Below are 19737 nucleotides of genomic sequence, written 5' to 3' on the forward strand. Positions count from 1 at the left end.
CACAATAGCATATAAAGGTAAAACAGTAGTGTATAATCTTCTGGTACTGTTAAATTATCATGGTCACAATTGTCTTTGTATCTTACTTTCCAACACTTTACTTTGCAGCGGTGGTGTAAGTGGTGCTGAACTATCACAATCTGAGTGCTCGAAATGGGCAAGGTGTGATTGCAGCAGCCTTATTTTTACAACGACAGCCAAGAAAAATCTGATTTATATGAGAAGAAGGATTAGGTAGTAGGAAATGGTGCAAAGTCAACCTCAAAACCAAACTGGCATAGGCAGCCAAACTCGAAGTGTGCCACTCATGCGTAATCCCGTGCTTACTCATTCACAATCAGAAAGAGGACGTTTATATCTTTGTGGTCATCTTTTACCAATCATACATATCTTCTGTGCTAATGCTCTTTTTTGAAACTAGAATAAGTTAGGCTCTTTTTTAAAACGGTGATGGCAAATAACACGCCTTTAGTCGTTTTTAAATTGCAGTTACAACAACAGCGAAGTTATATTTGTGGTCAGTAAGAAGAAAGTAGCAGAACACAAGGAAGGGACAGTTGAAGAAACAAATTTTGGTGACTGTAAAAAGTCTAAAGCACAAAATGTAATTTCTTTTTAATTTTTACAATTTCAGAATGTTTTCTCCCTTTTATGATTGTACTTAAGGCCAGAAACAAGTTATGATTGTGCTTTAGCCCCAAAATGAAAGCACAAAATGTGAACTTTTTGGGTTAATTAAAGAATTTACGGCAGGAAAAAGTTTCCTCCAATTTTGATGTTCCTGAGGATTTTTTTGAATGTCAGAATAACTTCCTTCCAATCTTTTTTATTAATAAAGAATTTGGCACCGAAAGGTTTTAAACTCAGGTCTTGTATTACAGTAACACCGGCAACGGGCAATCTCCTTCCGAATCGAAGTTCCTTTCCGGAACTGCTTTCTCATTTTAAGTTACATTTTTAACTTTCCCGAAGACGGGGAGGGTGCCCAAGCCAAATTTTGAGTGCGGTAATCGCTAAAATCCAAATAACCCGCGAAAGTTCCCGCTTATCTCTTATTTCTTCATCTTTTCACCATTGTACTCTCCCTCCTCCCTCCCTCAGTTTTTTCCCAGTGGTGAAGAAAATTAGCAGGTATTCTTCTTTCTTTGTTTCTTTCCTCATCATCTCTTCTTGCTTAACTTTGTTTTCCTCTAACCTAGAACTGATTTATCACTTCGATTTATATAGAATCTATAAATAATTTTCATCTTGATAGACACATAAACCTAATTCCTTTTTAAGTATTTGTTAATCCCTAATTCTTTTGAGCTTTCTCATACTTGAATTCCAAAAAGAAATATTACCTAATTATTCATCTTTAACTTAGGATTTGAATGTTGAACTGATCCATGGAGTGGATTGATTAAATGGATTTATATGTTTGTGGGAGATTCAATAAAGCTGTTTTTCATTTTCTCGTCTATTTATGTTTGGTTCACTGATCTATGTTTTTCTTCCAACTTGATTTTAGGGTTTGGTTTACTGATATGCAGGCTAAATGTTTGCTTTAATTTTCATCTCAGAGACGAATACTACTCCTGTTGGTTTGAGTAAAGTGCTGAAGTTCGAAACTCTTTTTGCAGGCTGATTTGGATATGCAAAGAGCCTAAGACTAGAACGTTATCAAAAGTTTGTCCCTGGCTAGGCACCTTAAAATCAGAAAGCAGTCTGTTGAATGCACTCAGCTTCAATGCAACCCAAAATCAGTTCTTTCTTTAAGCGCTCCGCAGCCAGAACCTTTGACCCATCTGAAGTTTCTGCTCCCGTTGAAGATACCACACACTTTGATATTCAAGAGCCAGAGATTCGAATAACATACAAGCGTCGAACACCTAAAGAGGAACCAGACAGGTATGGAATTTAATCCTGTTACTTTTAAGCTCCAAATTGCTTTTGCTTAAGCTCCAATAGATATCTCAGTCATAGTTGTTTCATCTCCGAGATAGCAAATCTACATTGTTGTAACAATTTTTATTTTCCTCGAATTCTCACACTCAATGAACAAATTATTGGTTTTCCTGCACAGAAATGGTGAATTCACTAGTACAGACATTATAGAAAGACCTCAAGTTGCCCCACCCAAACTGCTACCTTCTGGTTCAAGCAAAAGTTTGAACAAAAAGAGAACTTACGCGCAGTTTCATTTGGAGTTGGGGCAGTCAGATTTTCTTTTGCATACCTGCTCTACATGTGGGTTTAACTTTGCTATAGGAGATGAAGGGGATGAGAAGGTTCACAAAGAGTTTCACAAGACCTACACCCATGGAATCCAATTTAAGGTATTTTACTCGAAGTCAAGTTGCTATTATTGTTTAATCAGCAGTAATATCCGTTTACCCTTTTCTGGCCGTTGTATCTCACTTTCTCATGTTTTATCATGGACAGGGTTGGCGCAATGAAAGAGTAATTTTAGCAAGTGAGGGTGCTCGTGTTATTTCAGTGTTAGACGGTGACCCACCAGGTCAAATGAAAAAGGTTCCACTTCTTTCTCATAGTTATTTCTGTCTACCAGATTAGTTAAAGGAAAATTGGTCTATTAGAATTTGATTTTTATGAGGGAGATCGTCTACTGTCAGGTTCAAGAGGTTGTAAAGATGGTGGAGGATGAGCTTGGTTTGGGTGAGGGGTGGCTTCTCCACAAACTCTGCAAGGTACAAACCATGAGTCTTTTTATGGAAAAGCCGCCTCCTATGTATACATCAGATGTTGTATAGAAAATCCCAACTCCTTCATATCATCTTGTTTTCAGGTATATCTGTTCGTATTGAACCAGAGAATTGCTGGTTGTCTAGTTGTAGAACCAATAAAAACTGCGCACAGAGTTATTTCAAAATCTGTAGTGCAGAGAAGCTCCACTTCAAATGAAAAAGCAGCTAGACCAAACTCTGTTGTACTGCGTTTTGGGAATGTTAACTTTAAGCAGGAAATAGTAAAGCATATGTCTTCTGTCGATGGACTTGATGTGTCAGAAGACCCAAGTGGAGTAATTCTGTGCGATAAGGATGCTGTTTCAGCCGTCTGTGGAATAAGAGCTATCTGGGTCGCACCCTTTCATAGAATGAAACATGTTGGCACCAAATTACTTGATGCTGCAAGGTTAGTATTTTCTCAATCACCCATCATCAATATTCCTTATTATTTAAGTACACATCTGTCATCGTCTTCCGGTCTTTGAACTCGAGCAGGGAAGGGCCTAAAGCTTCATGGTTCACAGCTTTATAGTGTTTCATTTTCCTCTTATTTATGTAGGAAGAGTTTCTCCAAGGGTTACACTATTGAAGCCTCACAAGTTGCATTTTCTCAGCCTACTACTGCAGGAAAGGTGTTTGCATCGAAATACAGCGGCACTAACACTTTCCTGGTGTACCATACACAAGCCTGAGCACCATACCGGCCTGGTCGGCTGGGTATGACTCCTTAAGTTTTTTTCTTATCCATTGAAATAGAAGTTACAATGTTGTGACTTTTTCAGAGTCTAGGGATAAAAGCTGACTTATTTTTTGTCCAAAGTGTAATTATTAGGGACTAATATGCAGTTGTGGAATTACAGACTAGTACATTATATTGGCACTTCAGCTTTTTCTTCTATGCTGGTAACCAGGTATTACAAATTAATACAGAAATGGCATGCATCATCATTCTAACTCTGAGATTAAAGAGTACATTCGCCATTTTCTTGATAACAAATGTGAAGGTGTTGCCACTCCTTCAGCAGCATGGGCTTCAGAAGGTGTTGCCATTCCTTCAGCAGCACGGCCTTCAATTTGTGACATGTACTAAAACAAAACCGACTTAATAGTGTAGGTATTACATTAACTCCCATAACTGGAATCAATCCGCAGTCAGAAAAGCAAGACCAAATTTCGTTTGTTCAGGGTGGAGGTAATTGACTTGACACCCAGTTCAACTCGAGAAGATAAGAAGCTATAATCTAGTTTCTGCAGAACCCAATCGAAGGTGGGGGAGAAAAGCCTTCAAAACCTCTTCATAGATAAGTTTCTTGAACTCCACTCCAAATCATGAGTCACTCACCAATGTACCAATGCATGGCAGGAAAGCAAGTTGGTGAATTGCAAAACATAATCGGCAGATTTAAGATTTTCTAAGTTTGAAAGCAAAGTTCAACCGTGGTCTAATGAGCTTAACCCATAAACCTCTGGAAGCAGTCCTGACAATTGCATGTGAGGAAGCAAGGCCTGTTACCTTGTACAGAGGATATCAAAAAAAAAAAAAAAAAAAAAAAAAAAAAAAAAAAGAAAAAAAGAAAGAAAGAAAGCATGTACAGAGGATGCAACCAAACCACATGATGCCGGTCCCAGCAATCAAAACCCGTCTACCTAACGAGTGTATATACATATCTCTGCTTGCATTCCTTGGATAAGGTGATGTTGCTTGGCGCAAATAGTACTAAAAGCACTAGTGTACGTAAAACCGTTAGGTAAACAGATCTTGGTGGGAAAGAACTTTTTGAGCAAGATTTACTCTACAGCATGATGGGAAAGAACTTTTTGAGATTGGCAACTGGAGTACGATCAATGACAGAGATAACCACAAAGCAGTCAACTTAGCTAATCTCAGCTCAAACTGCAATTTTCACAGACAATGGGATCAATCTTCTATTCGGAACCTGTTCCCAGTTATCTCAGGCGACATAAATAGTAGTAGAATTAATCTTTTGAACAACAGCTTTCCCTATCTGAACAATTGAAATGTACAAATGAACCATGAGAGGACTGGAAGTCTGCTCAGCAGCACCAGCTCTCAATTTCTGTAGGCTTTGAGGTCTCTTTTACCTCTTATAAAAAAATAACAGATCTTGGTGCATCAGATACACAATTATGTAGGAAAATGTCAGCTGTCCTACAGTACTGATGATTTGCCGATATGACTTATGAATGATGTATAATGTACCTTGTGTTTGTTGGCAATTCATCAATCTGTGTTTACGACAACCCCATATTCTCAAATTTAATGGGCATTAAAGTAAAGTGGATGGTTATGGTCCTTATGGACTGACTACATGTTGCGTGGATGGCCAGTGCTAAGGACTCGTGTCTTTGAACATATGCTCATTACTATTGCTGGTGTCCACTTTTTGATACTAATCCCTGTGGAGGAGGGCATTGTTTAACCACTAATTCACTCCCAATTTTATCACTTTAGCTCCTACCATACGCTAGCACACTCGGTTTGAGATCCTCAAGGCCCGAGAGAAGTCATGATTATGCCTTGGCCTTCAAGCCCCGGAATAAAAGCAGAAAATGCTGGAAAAAAAGTTTTCTCCAATTTTTGCTATGAATTCTTTCGATGAAAAAATTTGTTTCTGATGAATTTCGAACTCTGGTCACTCACACTATCACCCAATGACTTTAAGTACTATAGCAATACCGCTAACCTCCATTCAAATTGAGGTTCCTTTTCCGAGCTGCGTTTACCTCTTATTTAGAGCTGCAACTGCAGCTGCCCAAAGGTGCGCGACGGAGTTAACTGACGAAAAAGATAACAAATAGTATATTACAACACTTATTTGGGGCCCTGGAAAATAATTGGGGGCCTCACCAAATTTATACCCACACCAAAAAAGTTAGGGGGCTTCCAAATGATGGTGAAAATACCATTTTAACCTTCTCTAAAAACTAACCCTAAAATCCTATTAACACTTAAGATAGGCCCCCAATTTTCATTCGAACCCAAAACTCTTCTTTTTCTCCTCCCCTCCCTCTCCATATCGTCCCCATTTTCTCCATTAACGATTGTCGAGAATTTTTTTTTATCCGATTTATAATTGCAATTTCAGAAAAAAAAAAAGGTCGTTAACATCGAAGTTTTGTTGCTTAACGATTTTTGATATGCACGTGGAATTTATGAAAAATTGTTAACCATTAGTGTGGAGGTGAAAACGACCCTACCAATAATTTTTGCCCTAGTTTTGAGTCGTTAATTACGAAGTTTTCTTCTTAACGATTCTTGAACTACATGTTTCATTCATGATAAGTCGTTAACCATTAGGTGCAGGTGAAAACAATTCTTTCGACGACTCTTTTTAATCATCGAACCACCTATGTTAACCATTAAGTCGTTAACCATTAGGTGCAGCCAAACCACCTCTCTGTTTGAAAAAAAAATGAAAGGGTCGTCAATTAATAATAATGTGTTAACGATCCTATGTTGACGACCAATTTATGAAATTAACGACTCAGTACCCTTCATATACAACTCCTCTGTTAACAAAAGTGTAAGGGTCATCAATTGAAAGCAATTGAATCGTCAATTTTACTTTGAGAATCGTCAACGAATAATCAGAGTCGTCAATTATTTCTAAGTGTCGTTTTAGCTTCTTTTTTTTTCCCTAACGACTCTCATTTAACATGAAATGGTCGTCAGTACATAATAATGCTAAACTGACGACCCTTAGAGTGATATCTACAGAGAGTAAAAGGTTTTTTAGTCGTTTGGTTCTAAATATATTGAACTAACGACTCTAGATGACCTAAAAGATGGAGTCTTCAACTTTTTCAAACTTGATTAACGATTTTTCATAACTGCTTTCAAACTTGATTGACGATTTTTCATAATTGAAGATTGGAGTCGTTTATTTTTGTGCCAAGTAACGGACGACTCATAAGGGTCGTTAGTTTATTAACTCCCGACCTAACGACACTCACTCTGAGTAGTTACATATTGACCTCGAATCGACCACTTGGAGCACCATTCATACAATTACAAGAGTATAAGAAGTTTATCTTATTGTTTTGAGCTTCGAATTCTTCATTTTGAGGAATGGTTCCTTCATTTTGAACAATAGGATCTTCATTTCCACCATTATTCAAGGCTTCCTCTATTAACATGTCTTCATCAAACATCCAATCCATATAATTAGTTGACACAATCTTACCATCAACACAATCATGTATGTTGTTTGAATCTTCACCTACATCATTACCTCCACTAGAATCATTTCAAATAACCCTAAAATTTTCCCCAAAACTCACTTTCTTTCTCTTTCCAACACAAAAACACAATTTTTTTGTTATCAAAATTTAATCCTTAAATCTGATTTTAACCTAATTAAATTAATTACTTAACTTAATTTCTAATTACCACTAATGATTTGGAGTAGTTTAGCCATTTGAAAAATTGGGAATAAGGGATAACCCCAACTATTATTGCATGACCTTTTCTGTCCTGTAGCTAGGGGTCCCCAATTATTTCCGGGGCCTCCAATTCAGGGGTGATATATTATCGTAAAACCTTTGCTAATTTCTCGACATAGATCATAACAATGTCATATCCTGTTTCAAGATTATGGTATGCACGTTGTAGTTCGCACCAAAAAAAAGAAAAGACGGTGAAAAACATACATGTGCAGTTACCGGTTCGCGAGTTATAACCCCAAAGGAGTCACTATCCAACCACAAAAAATCCGCCAAAACAAAAGTAACACAAAAATCCCAAAAAAACAAAATTTTGATGAAACCAAAATTTGGTTTCATCATAAAATTTGATGAAACCTCATAAAATTTGACGAAACCAATTTTTGGTTTCATCATAAAATTTGATGAAACCTCATAAAATTTGACGAAACCAATTTTTGGTTTCATCATAAAATTTGATGAAACCAATTTTGAAATTTGGGGTTTTTGTATCAATTTTTTTAAATTTTGGGATTTTTGTATAATTTAGTTTAAGATAGAGTTTTAATGAATCCCAACATTTGAGTGGGGTTTTTGTACCACAATTTTGGTCACCTAAGATTTTTATGACTAGTTTTGATTAAAAAAATAAAAAGAAATCTAAAAGCTGAAGATAATAACTCCAATTTCCTTTTCTACATCCCAACGTCACTTAATTCCAATTCAATTTAAATATCTCCGGCACAAAAAAAAAAAAGATTGGCGCCAAATTCACTGTTTGGGACTATTTCACGCTCCATAACTCTTTATTCGAAATATGATCAAAATAAAAGATAGTCAACACAAAATAAAAAGAAAACGACGATAAGGTTGTTGGTGAGAAATAGAGGCTGAAAATTCAATACATAGTTTGTAACAAACGCATCGTAAGCCCTCAAAAGCTGAAAATTGTTTTCAAAAATCTTATTCGAAATGAATTTTCCTGATCATGACGAAACGGAATGATGGCCTGATAGGGAAATAGATTCAATATTGGATGACTCACGACTATTTCTGAAGTTGATAGTTCATAATTTTCGTAGCCACAAATAATTTTGATAACCGGAAGCATGATGTATGCAGCAGTGGCACCTTTTATTTTCCACCGACCAGACAAATCAGTCTGGACAATATCATAAAGCCTGACGGTAAAGACTAAAGAGTACACTATGCATTGCCATTCCCCATGTCACCAAATGAGCATTCACTGTGTTTTTTTACCGAAGATAATTTCAGAAATTTTATGCAAGATCACGATGACGAAGGTTTGGCATATGAATCTTGCAAGGTCGCATCTAGTGGTGTAAAACGTGTCGGACCGGCCCGGCCCAGCCCACGAAGTCACATGCTTAGCGTGCTGCGTGTCGTGCTGGGCTGTGCCAGAGATTCAGACGTGCTGTGTTGGGCTGTGCTAAATGGCGTGTTGTGCCAGAAAAATAAACGTGTTGTGCCATGCTGTGCCGGGCTAGCACATTTATTTTACGTTCTCCAAAATAAATATTTTTAAGATATTTTAGTTCGTACATGTATTATTACAGAAATAAATTAGCATAACGAAAATATAATGTCAGAAATTGGCTAAAACAATGATTTCTTTGTGAAATACGCATCAAATGTGATGTATTGTGTAGTATTTTATGCATGACGTGGCGTGCTTTCTTCGCGTGCTGTGCTGTGCCGCTGTGCCTATTTGTCTGACACAGCACAGCACATTAAACAAACGTGTTGTGCCGGGGCTGGGCCGGTCACGTGTTGTGCCGGTGCTGGGCCAGTCACGTGTTGTGCCGTGTTGTGCTCAAATTTTAACGTCCTGTGTTGTGCCATTAACATGCTGGTCCGTCCCAATTTACACCTCTAGTCGCATCCAAGTTGCATGCTATCATGTGAGACGCCTCGAGTATTCATATGCCTCAAAATCCCCAAACTAGCTAGTTATCTCATTTTGGTGAATATTATGATCTGAAAATGAAGACGGCACAGTATCATGTATCCCAAATCTATTCCTTTTTTATTTTCTTTTGAAGAACAATCCTTGTAAAAGTAAATTATCTGGTGACAAGTAACAACAACAACCACTAGCCATATAAATCTGTGGCAAGCACTGCCACAATATATATGACACGGTTACGTACTATTCAATCTAACATAGTTGATGACAGCTAATCTAACCCATTTTCTCTCTCCTATTTACTTGTTTTTTACTCAAAAAAGATCTCCCTCTCCTTTACAACTCGAATGACTATTTATAAGGAAATACATAGTGGATGACAGCTAATCTGTCATTTATTTTCAGATATGGTTTGCGACATTCTCGCAACCTTACAAATGTTAATTTCGCAAGCTCTCTAATTTTCGCAGGACTATCACATCTTTCTCATGATCCTTGCTGACGTCGTTTCTGAAATTGTTCAGCGACGCTATTGTGCTATACCATTGATAATTTCGCTGAGACATAATTGTTGCGAGATTCTGATCCTACACCAAATGAGCATTCACTGTGTTTTTTTTACCGAAGATAATTTCAGAAATTTTATGCAAGATCACGATGACGAAGATTTGGCATATGAATCTTGCAAGGTCGCATCTAGAGGTGTAAAACGTGTCGGCCCGGCCCAGCCCACGAAGTCACGTGCTTAGCGTGCTGCGTGCTGTGCTGGGCTGTGCCAGAGATTCAGACGTGATGTGCTGTGCTGTGCTAAATGGCGTGATGTGCTGGGCTGTGCCAGAAAAATAAACGTGCTGTGACGTGCTGTGCTGGGCTAGCACACTTATTTTATGTTCTCCAAAATAAATATTTTTAAGATATTTTAGTTAGTACATGTATTATTACACAAATAAATTAGCATAACGAAAATAAAATGTCAGAAATTGGCTAAAACAATGATTTCTTTGTGAAATATGCATCAAATGTGATGTATTGTGTAGTATTTTACGCATGACGTGCCGTGCTTTCTTCTCGTGTTGTGCTGTGTTGTGCCGCGTGCTGTGTTGTGCCGCTGTGCCTATTTTCTGACACAACACGGCACATTAAACAAACGTGTTGTGCCCGTGCTGGGACGGTCACGTGTTGTGCAGTGCTGTGCTCAAATTTTAACGTGCTGTGTTGTGCCATTAACGTGCTGGCCCGTCCCAATTTACACCTCTAGTCGCATCCAAGTTGCATGCTATCATGTGAGACGCCTCGAGTATTCAGATGCCTCAAATCCCCAAACTAGCTTGTTATCTCATTTTGGTGAATATTATGATCTGAAAATGAAGACGGCACAGTATCATGTATCCTAAATCTATTCCTTTCTTATTTTCTTTTGAAGAACAATCCTTGTAAAAGCAAATTATCTGGTGACAAGTAACAACAACAACCACTAGCCATATAAATCTGTGGCAAGCACTGCCACAATATATATGACACGGTTACCTACTATTCAATCTAACATTTTTGAAAACAGTTTCGGTTACATGAAACCGCAGACAAAATCGATAATTTCATATTATGAGTCCACCTCCTATCTTACCTAAAATCTTTTAACAAAATACTTAAAGTTGATAGACCTAACTCATAATGCAGCTTCCAAAAACGATGGTCCCAAACTGATCCCCACACTCTATATAGAACATAAAGATCGATTCTGATTTTTAAAATAAATTAGTGTGAACAATATTATGTCCTTGACATATTTTTCTCCCTTGATATTTCAGATATTCTTCTTCTTTCCTTCTATGCATGTGTAAAATTTTACTCCCAAATTATATGACCTAAACTAAAGGACTATGGTATATCTAAATAGCTAATCATTTTTTGGCACAAGAAAATTAATGCAGAAGACAAGTATATCACATGTTTTGATTATGGTGTCACATGGAAGTAAATTTTATTTTGATATGGTTGTCTGTCTTTTTGATACTCTCTCTGTTCTTTAATTATATGCTGGTTTCATGTACAAGAACGGACGGAGTAGTAAAAAAGAATGAAATCTTGTAAGGGTTTGTATATGTGATAAAATGTAGTTTATGTTTCTTGTTCAAAATCGTATGTTTGTGAACCATACTAAATTGACAAGCCATGCCAAAAACAATCACGTACTCACCTGCAAAAAGATAGTGAAAATGTTCCATATCTTTGTTTCCACTTACCGGAGACCTTTTTTAAAGAGACCGCAAACTAAGAGGGACTTTTGAAGAAATTTCAATGGCAAGAAAGAAGAGATAAATCGAATAATCAACTGTCAGCTAGCAGCATAGTTTAACAAATATTTCCTCCGTTCTACTGTTAAGTGGTTTAGTTCAAATTTTCACAATTTTTAAGACAAGTAATGGAAAAGAGTATTTTTAATCATATTTTACAATTATAACCTTATGGATAATAATTAGTGAAATTTTGAAATGATTTATCTCTCAAACTACACCATGGATGCTCGCAAACTTTATACCATTGAAAAACATTTTAAAACACCAGCTAACTAATATAAATATGCCTATCAAATTATATATATTTCATATATTTCTTATAATCAATTAAAAGAATAATTTAAGAAATATCTTCTTATTTAGTGATATAGATCACTTAACAATGAGACAAAATCTAAAAGAAGATAGGTCACTTAATAGGGAGACGGAGGGAGCATAAGAATACTTGATTTGGATCTATTTTTGACCCATCCAGAGCTGCAACTGAAACTGCTCGTCACAAATCCTTTCCATCTGAAACAACAAGGTATGTAACAGAGTTGACTCTGGAAATCCACGAAAAAGGTAAGAAATATTTTATCGGACAAGGCAAAACCTTTGCAAATTTCTCGATATAGATCACAGCAATGTCATATCCTGTTTCAAGATTATGGTATGCACGTTGTAGTTCGCACCGAAGAAGGCGAAAAACATACACTTGCAGCTACTTATTCGTCATCATTATCTTATCTTTAACTCACTTATAGCTTGATTAATCCAACTAATTAGGAGTTAAAATGTGCTTTGATTAATTATAAGCTTTTTGAAAAAATCCCGTTATTTGATTTTTGAAAGTGATTTTTCAACTCCGGAAGATTATGAAGCTACCACGTGTAACTCAATCGTAAGGCCTGAAAATGGCTTAGAAACGTCCAATCGCTAGTACCATCTTATACACGTAAGCGTCCTATCAGTAGTTCAAAAGTTCCAACACTATGAGAGCCAACCACCACTAAATAAACCAAGTCTCAGAAAATTTGAATTAAAAATTGAGCTAAAAGCTTAAGATATTGCCTCCAATTTCATTTTTTATAAGTATATGCTAAACGTCACTTAATTTCCCATACATTAAACCTAAATATCTTAAGCACAGCGCGTCCAAAAAAAAAGGAAAATGGGTCATTTATTCAAATATTTTTAATTCACGATTTAAATGGACGATTAAAAATAGTTTGGGTGAAATGGCCAAAAAAAATTAGTAAGGATGAAATTGGTTTCATCCTAGCTTAAATTTAAAAAATAACAAGGATGAAACTGGATACATCCTGTGTAAATTAAAAATAAGAAAAAATATTTGAAAATGGGCATGATGAAACTGGTTACATCCTGCCTATTTTTACATTTTCGTCCATTTAAACAGTATCAAAATCTAACTGTCCATTTCACCCAGAAATTGTTGATTTTGGTTTTTTTAACCAATTTTGTGGAAAAAAAAAGGTATATATTAATACAAATTTATTGGCTAAAAGTAGTATATTAAAATTAACAATCATTCTTAACAGACCAAGATCAAAATTATCAAAAGAAGAGACCTAAATTTCTGTAACTTGTAGCTCTAGTAGCAGCTAACATATGGCGAAATTCCCCGTTTTGATTGTTAAAGAAAATGGAGAAACATTTTGAAGTTATTAAGGAGTTAGTTTGGTTAGGACAGTTTCACTCGTACCATAACTCTTTGTCACACAAACAAATTTGAAATATGATCAAGATAGAAGATAGATCAAAACCAAAAGAAACTCAACGATAAGGTTGTTGGTGAGAATCTAGAGGCTAAAATTCAATTAGATAGTTTGTACTCCCTCTGTCCTAAAATTTATGTCCTCTATTCTATTTTCGTCTGTCCTAAAATACTGTCCAGCTTCCGTTTATACTCATATTTTTTAGTAAAACTCTTAAATATATCCTTCCAACTTTTACAATTATAAAATTATTTTAAATATCATCAATCTAAATATTAAATGATATCTTCCTCAATAGGGAAACAAATCTAATAAATTAATCCATAAAGATTTTTATTTTTATCTTCTATTTAAATATTTCTATATATATTATAATTACCAATATATTTTTCTTACATACTCCATATACTCCTTTTAATTTTAGTAAAAATGTTTCATATAATAGGGGTAGTTTTGTACACTCATACGGTCTTTTTAATATCTTGACTTAGTCAAAGCGGACTAATAATTTAGGACGGAGGGAGTAATAAACGCATCGTATGCCCTAAAAAGCTGAAAATTGTTTTCAAAATCTTATTTTCATGATCATGACAAAACAAAATGATGGCCTGGGAAATAGATTCAATGTTGGATGACTCACGACTATTTTTGAAGTTGATAGTTCACAATTTTCGTAGCCACAAATATATTTTGCGTCTATTTGTATGACTAGAAGCATGATGTATGCAGCAGTAGCGCCTCTTATTTTTCCACCGACCAGACAAAGCCGTTTGGATATATTATAAAAAAGCCTGACGGTATAGAGCACACTATACATACCCATGTTACCAAATGCTCTGCGAAGATAATTTCAAAAAAAAAAAAAATGTTATGCAACTGAGCATTGAGCATGCGCTCTTTGGATCATGATGAAGGTTTGGCGTTTGAATCATGCTAGGTTGCATTGCGTGCCACATACAAGTTACATGCTAGTACCTTAGATACACTGAATAATCAAATGCCTTAAATCTCGGAAGGAATAGTTACTATTTGAATGAATGTTATGATTTGAAGATGAAAATTGTACCCTAGTACAAAACAAGAACAACCTTGCATTTGGTAAGACAGATTTAGAGACGAGTAACTCAATTCGCAGTAATTTAAGTACCGTACTCACCTTCGACGAATATAAGAAAAAGAAGAAAAAAACCTAATGACCCCAAATCTATTTCTTTTATTTGTTTCAGGAACAATCCTGGCGAAAGTATCCGTTAACAAGTAACAACAACCACTAAATAACACGGTTACATACCTGAGAGTAGACCTAAATCAACCTCACATTTTAAAAACAGTTTCGATTATACGAAACCGCAGACAAAATCGATATTTCATATTATGAGTCCACCAATTAGCCACCTAAGATCTTTTAACAAGAATACTTAAAAGTTGACCACCAAACTCATTGTTTGTTTTCTTTTGATAGACCTAACTCTTAATTTAGCTTCCAAGAAGGATGGTCCCAAACGGACCCCCACACTCTATGTCTCTATATATCATAAAGAAAGACTGATTTTGATTTTATTAAGTGTGAAAAAGATGTCCTTTGAGCAACTACAGTCGACGACTAAACCCAAATTTGGTGTCGAGTGGGCTGGCGTAGTGGGACGAATCATCGATTAAAATTTGATCAAAGAGTAAAACCCAGACCAAATTTGGTCAGCGATCAAGACCAAACCCAAATATAGTCGGGCGTTTATATAATGTCCGCCCACCCGACGGGCGTTGGTATAATGTCCGCATGTAGCCGCGCGTTCGTAAAGTTAACGCCTGATGCAGGGGCGTTGGTATAATGTCCGCCTGGATGGGGCGTTGGTATAATGTCCGCCTGGATGGGGCGTACGTAAAGTTAACGCCGGACACCCAGGCGTACATAAAGTTAACGCCTCTCTTGGGGCGTTGATATAGTCATGATCCCACCATTAACTAGTTTTGAAAACTTTGCTTGGGGCGTTGTCTTTATCAACGCCCCTTTTTTTTTTTTTATGAATCCGGGCGAACGTATAATCTTCGTCCCACACACCAGGCGTTGCTATAGTTCACGCCCCATACCAGGCGTTATCTTTATCAACGCCCTATACCAGGCGTTATCTTTATCAACGCCCCATGCCAGGCGTAATCTTTATCTACGCTGGACGATAAAGCGGACTTTATATCAACGCGCGACCAAATTTACTCGTCACCCGCTACGCCACAGGACGGACTAAACCCAAATTTGATCTTTTTTTTAGTCTTTGGTCTTTAGTTATACTCGCACCACTGTGGACGCTCTTAATAAATAAAATTTGGGTCTCATTTCCTTCTACTTTCCCGCTTACGCATGTGTAAAATTTTACTCCTAATTAACATGGCTGCTAATGGGAACCAGAATTAACAGGGATACCGTTTGAGTGATCCGACGATTAGGATTGGATATAATTCTTTTGTCTCATATGAAACGGTACCTCCTATTGATTTCGGTCCCCCCACTAACAGTCATGCTAATTAACATGACCTAAATGAAGGACTATGGTATATTAGCTAATCATTTTTAGCTGAAGAAAAATAATGTAAAAGACAAGTATACCACATGTCTGATTATGGTGTCACATGGAAGTAAATTTCATTCTGATATGGTTATCTCTTAATAGCAAAAAAAAACACTCTTGGAAATTATTGAAATTCTTGTAAGGATTGTGTTGGAAAACGATTAATAAAAAAATAATTTTTTAAAGTTTTAATAAAAAATTATAATTTATTGTTTTTCTTTTGTGAATGAAACCTTTTAGTCCCACATTGTGGAGTTTCCAATTTTTAATAGTTTTAAGAAACTATATAAACTTATTAGTCCCACATTGTGGAGTTTCCACTTCTTAAATTGTTTTATTCCATTATATAAAGAAATTCACTACTTTTGTAAAATATATGGGAAAGGGGTTGCTCTATATTTTAGAGGGACCCTTAAGGGAAAATATTTTATAGCGTTTCTTAAGAGTTCGTGATTTTCCTTAACAGTTTTTTCGGAGTTGCCAAGCTCAAGTTGAGCATCTACTACATATGCTAGTAGTAGGTGTAGTAGGGTGTTTTATCCTGGAGATATCCGTCCTGTGAGGGCTATAGCATCACTATTGAGTGTAGCCGGGCGCTAATGTCTTAAGGGCAACGTGTTGAACACGTGGCTCACTCTGTTTTTCCAAAGTTTTGCCTTGTTGCTGTTGCGGAGATATAGGGAGCTCATTCGTTTCATTAAATCGATCACTTCCATTATAAAGGAGCTAAGTATCAATAACTTTTACTTATTTGATTTTTCCTTGTTTTTTATTATTGCACCCAACAATCTTAAGACATTATAATTTGTAATAATCGAAAATGGTTGGTTGGTTTGTGAATCATGGATGTTAATTGTGGAGTGAAAAACAAAAACAATTTTTTGGTCAGATGTAGAGTTTCGAGATTATCTCTTAAACTAGAAGGAATTTCGATGAACCCTTTTGACACAACGTATTAGACATCCTGATAGTTACCCACGTAAAATTTAAGAATTTTTGGAGTTGTAAAAGTATTTTTTTGATATTTTACAAAACAGACTAATGTTCCTGAAAAATTCTGACGGACAAACTTTTGTTGTTAACTAAAGTATTTTTTATGGGGTAATCATGAGTTTTTTGATATGGTGGTTCAAATGAAGTTTGTAAATATAGATATTTTCTTCAAAACTTATACTTTATCTTCCGTTTCGGAACTAAGGTTTGTGAGATGTGGTGTATTAGGTGATTGGGAAATTACCGTGTCCGTGGTCAGAGTATAAAAGAAGATTGTGACATGAAATTGAAAAGGAACATGGCTACCAGGCGCATGTGCATGAACACAAGTCTTCCAAAGCTGACAAAGGCGGGAATATCAAACACAACTCTAACCGTAGTCTTCATAAGAAAGGTATGTTTCGTAAAACTGAATCCGGCGTTACTTTAATTAAGGGTGATTGTTATGTTTGTAAAATTCCGGGCCATACGGTAGTAAAGTGTAGACAACATAAAACCTTAATAAGTAGAAAGTTAATGCTAATTTAGTTGAAACAAATTAGAACGAGTTCATTGACATGATGCCGGAAGTTATTTTAACAACCAATGTGAGAGACCAGAAGGTGGACTCTGGAGCCACCAAGAATGTTTGTTGAAACAGAGACCTGTTCACCTCCTATCAGAGGATAGGGGATGTCGAGAAACTCTTTTTGAGTAACTCATCTGCAATAGAGGTTGCATAAAAGGAAAAGGTCGAGCAGAAGCTCATATCTGTAATACTCTCACATTGAATGAAGTTTTCATGTTCCAAGCATATGCAAGAATCTTGTATCTTGTTTTATTGTAGATGGAAAAAGATTTAAGATCTTAATTTTTTCTGGAAAACTTGTTGTAACAAGGCAGTTATTTTTTTAAGCAAGAGTTATAGGACTTTGGGTCTATATAAGCTTAACGGAAAAAACTGATGATGTGAACATAGTTGATTCTTGTGCTTTCTTTATGTGATTGATTGTTTTATGTGGTAAGCTTGTAACCGTAAAATTATAAGTCAATGCTTAACTGGATAGCATAGGATGCGTACCCAAATTTAGTTTGGACTTTGAACACAAAAGTGAAATCTGTGAAGAATCAAATTTGCTTTAAAACCTTTTAGCACAAATGTTCAGAGTAATTCTAAGCCTTTAGAATTAATTCAGTTAGGCATAGATGACATGAGTTCAACCTAAAGTCACTGTGGTAAAAGATGGTTTATAACTTCCTTAGATGATTGTACGAGGTATTGTCTTGTATACTTGCTTAGGGATAAGGATGATGCCTTAGAAGCCTTAAGATGTATAAACTTGAAGTTCAAAACCAATTACAAGCCTTGAACATAACAACTGTATCCTTAAGAAGATGATAATTGTCATGTTGATTAGTTCAGGATTACCTGCGGCCTTGTGGGGGGAGGCAGTCATGTTAACTAGTATATCCTGAATAGAGTACCCTTAAGGATCAGATAAAACTCCATATGATTTATGGATAGGAAGATGACCTTCTTATGAATGTGTCAAAGTTTGGGGGTGTTTGACTAAGATTGTCATTCCTCTTCCTAGAAGAACTAGATAGAAACCAAAAATGGTGATTGTGTCTTCATATAAGGTATGTTGAGAATACTTCTACATATAGATTTTTGGTTGTGTGTTCTGATTTTTCATACTTCTGGTGTGATTTTTCTGACTTTGTTTTGAATACTCTTACATAATCTAGGGATGCTGAGTTCTTTGAACATGTTTATTCTTAAACTTGTACCTCATTAGAGATGTGTTGTTGATCCCTAGATTTATTTTCAAATAGTCAGAACTTATCTTAAAGGAAGATGAAGTTAAGGTTGAGCCTAAGATAAGTAAAACAATTAGACTTGAGACTTCTTATGAAGCCGACTTCATAACATGCCTACCGTAGTCTAAGCCCTGGACTTGTAAAGAAGGCTTGATATCTATTGAAACCCCATTCTGGTAAGAAGCTTCATTTAGTGAAATGGACTCAGTCCGTCGGAACCTGACTTGGGAGGTTTACAGTTTACCTCCAGAGAGTAAGACCATGAGATGTAAATGAGTCTTTAAGAGGAAACATTAGGTATATGGAACTGTAGAAAAATATTAGGCTAAGTTGGTAGATAAAAGCTATAAACTAAAAGAAGGTGTATATTTCCTTGATTCTTATTCACATGTGACGAGATTTACTTACGTTGAGATGCTAATTGTTATTGCTGTCATAAAAAAATTAGAGATACATCAGATGGATGTTAAGACAGCTTTTCTAAAATCGTGAATTAGATAAAGAAATTTACATAGACCAACCTGAGGACTTTGTAGTGAAAGGTTATGATGACAAAGTTTGTAAGTTGAACAAAATTTTGTATGGTTTATAAAATAAACACGTAAACAGTGACATGGAAAATTTGATCATGTGATAATGTGTAGTGGATTTAAGTTAATGAATCTGACAAGTATATTTACAAGTAACTTGTTAAGGATGCCTGTGTGACTGTATGCTTGTATGTTAATGATATGCTTATACTTGATTCAAACATAGATGTGATTAATTCCACTAAAAACATGCGTTGAATGAGAACGTTGACTTGAAAGACTTAGGCCATGTTGATGTAATCTTAGGGATGAGGATTAGAAAATAATCTAACATATGTAGTCTTAGTCATTCTCATTATTTTGAATTTGTGCTTAAAAGATACAATCAGTGTGATTGTAAGCCTTCTTGTACTCCGTACGATTATTCTTGTAGACTCAAGAAAAAAGGGTGATGGAGTATCTTAACTTGAATACTCAAGAGTTATAGGATGTATGTTGAATTTAATGAACTGTAAGTCCAGACATTGCCTATATTGTGAGTAAGTTAAGTAGATATAATTTTAGTCCAGAGCAATAGCATTCAGATGCACTGAATAGAGTATTATGGTACCTAAAATACTCTATTACCTTTTATTTGATTTATCAAAGGTATCTTGCTGTACTTGAGGGACTTTGTGACGTAAACTGGATAGTTGACTCAGAGGAGTCTAAGTCTACAAGTGGATATGTTTCACTC

At 35.9% G+C, this 19737-nt stretch overlaps 1 protein-coding gene across 3 annotated transcripts; it reads left to right on the forward strand.

Moving 5' to 3' along the window:
• The first annotated feature begins 1079 nt into the window (after positions 1-1079).
• On the forward strand, positions 1080-3609 carry LOC113287107 (protein CHROMOSOME TRANSMISSION FIDELITY 7-like). 3 transcript variants are annotated; one of them, XM_026535790.1, is made up of 7 exons: positions 1080-1131; positions 1623-1890; positions 2066-2318; positions 2425-2514; positions 2616-2690; positions 2789-3135; positions 3289-3609. In XM_026535790.1, the coding sequence occupies exons 2-7, from the start codon at positions 1715-1717 to the stop codon at positions 3419-3421; spliced, it is 1074 nt and encodes a 357-aa protein (XP_026391575.1). In that variant the 5' UTR covers positions 1080-1131; positions 1623-1714; the 3' UTR covers positions 3422-3609. The 3 variants fall into 3 exon arrangements, with proteins under 3 accessions (XP_026391575.1, XP_026391571.1, XP_026391584.1); XM_026535786.1 differs by lacking the exon at positions 1080-1131 and having other exon boundaries at positions 1338-1890; XM_026535799.1 differs by lacking the exon at positions 1080-1131 and having other exon boundaries at positions 1338-1890; positions 3344-3609.
• The last annotated feature ends 16128 nt before the right edge of the window (positions 3610-19737 follow it).

This window comes from Papaver somniferum, chromosome 1 (genome assembly GCF_003573695.1).
Source record: "Papaver somniferum cultivar HN1 chromosome 1, ASM357369v1, whole genome shotgun sequence".
Lineage (NCBI taxonomy): Eukaryota > Viridiplantae > Streptophyta > Magnoliopsida > Ranunculales > Papaveraceae > Papaver > Papaver somniferum.

Excerpts from the sequence above, each read along its gene's own strand:
- LOC113287107 (XM_026535790.1), top strand. The coding sequence starts at position 1,715 with ATGCACTCAGCTTCAATGCAACCCAAAATCAGTTCTTTCTTTAAGCGC. Across the intron at positions 1,891-2,065 it reads CCTAAAGAGGAACCAGACAG|AAATGGTGAATTCACTAGTA; the intron begins GTATGGAATTTA and ends TTTCCTGCACAG. Across the intron at positions 2,515-2,615 it reads CACCAGGTCAAATGAAAAAG|GTTCAAGAGGTTGTAAAGAT; the intron begins GTTCCACTTCTT and ends GTCTACTGTCAG.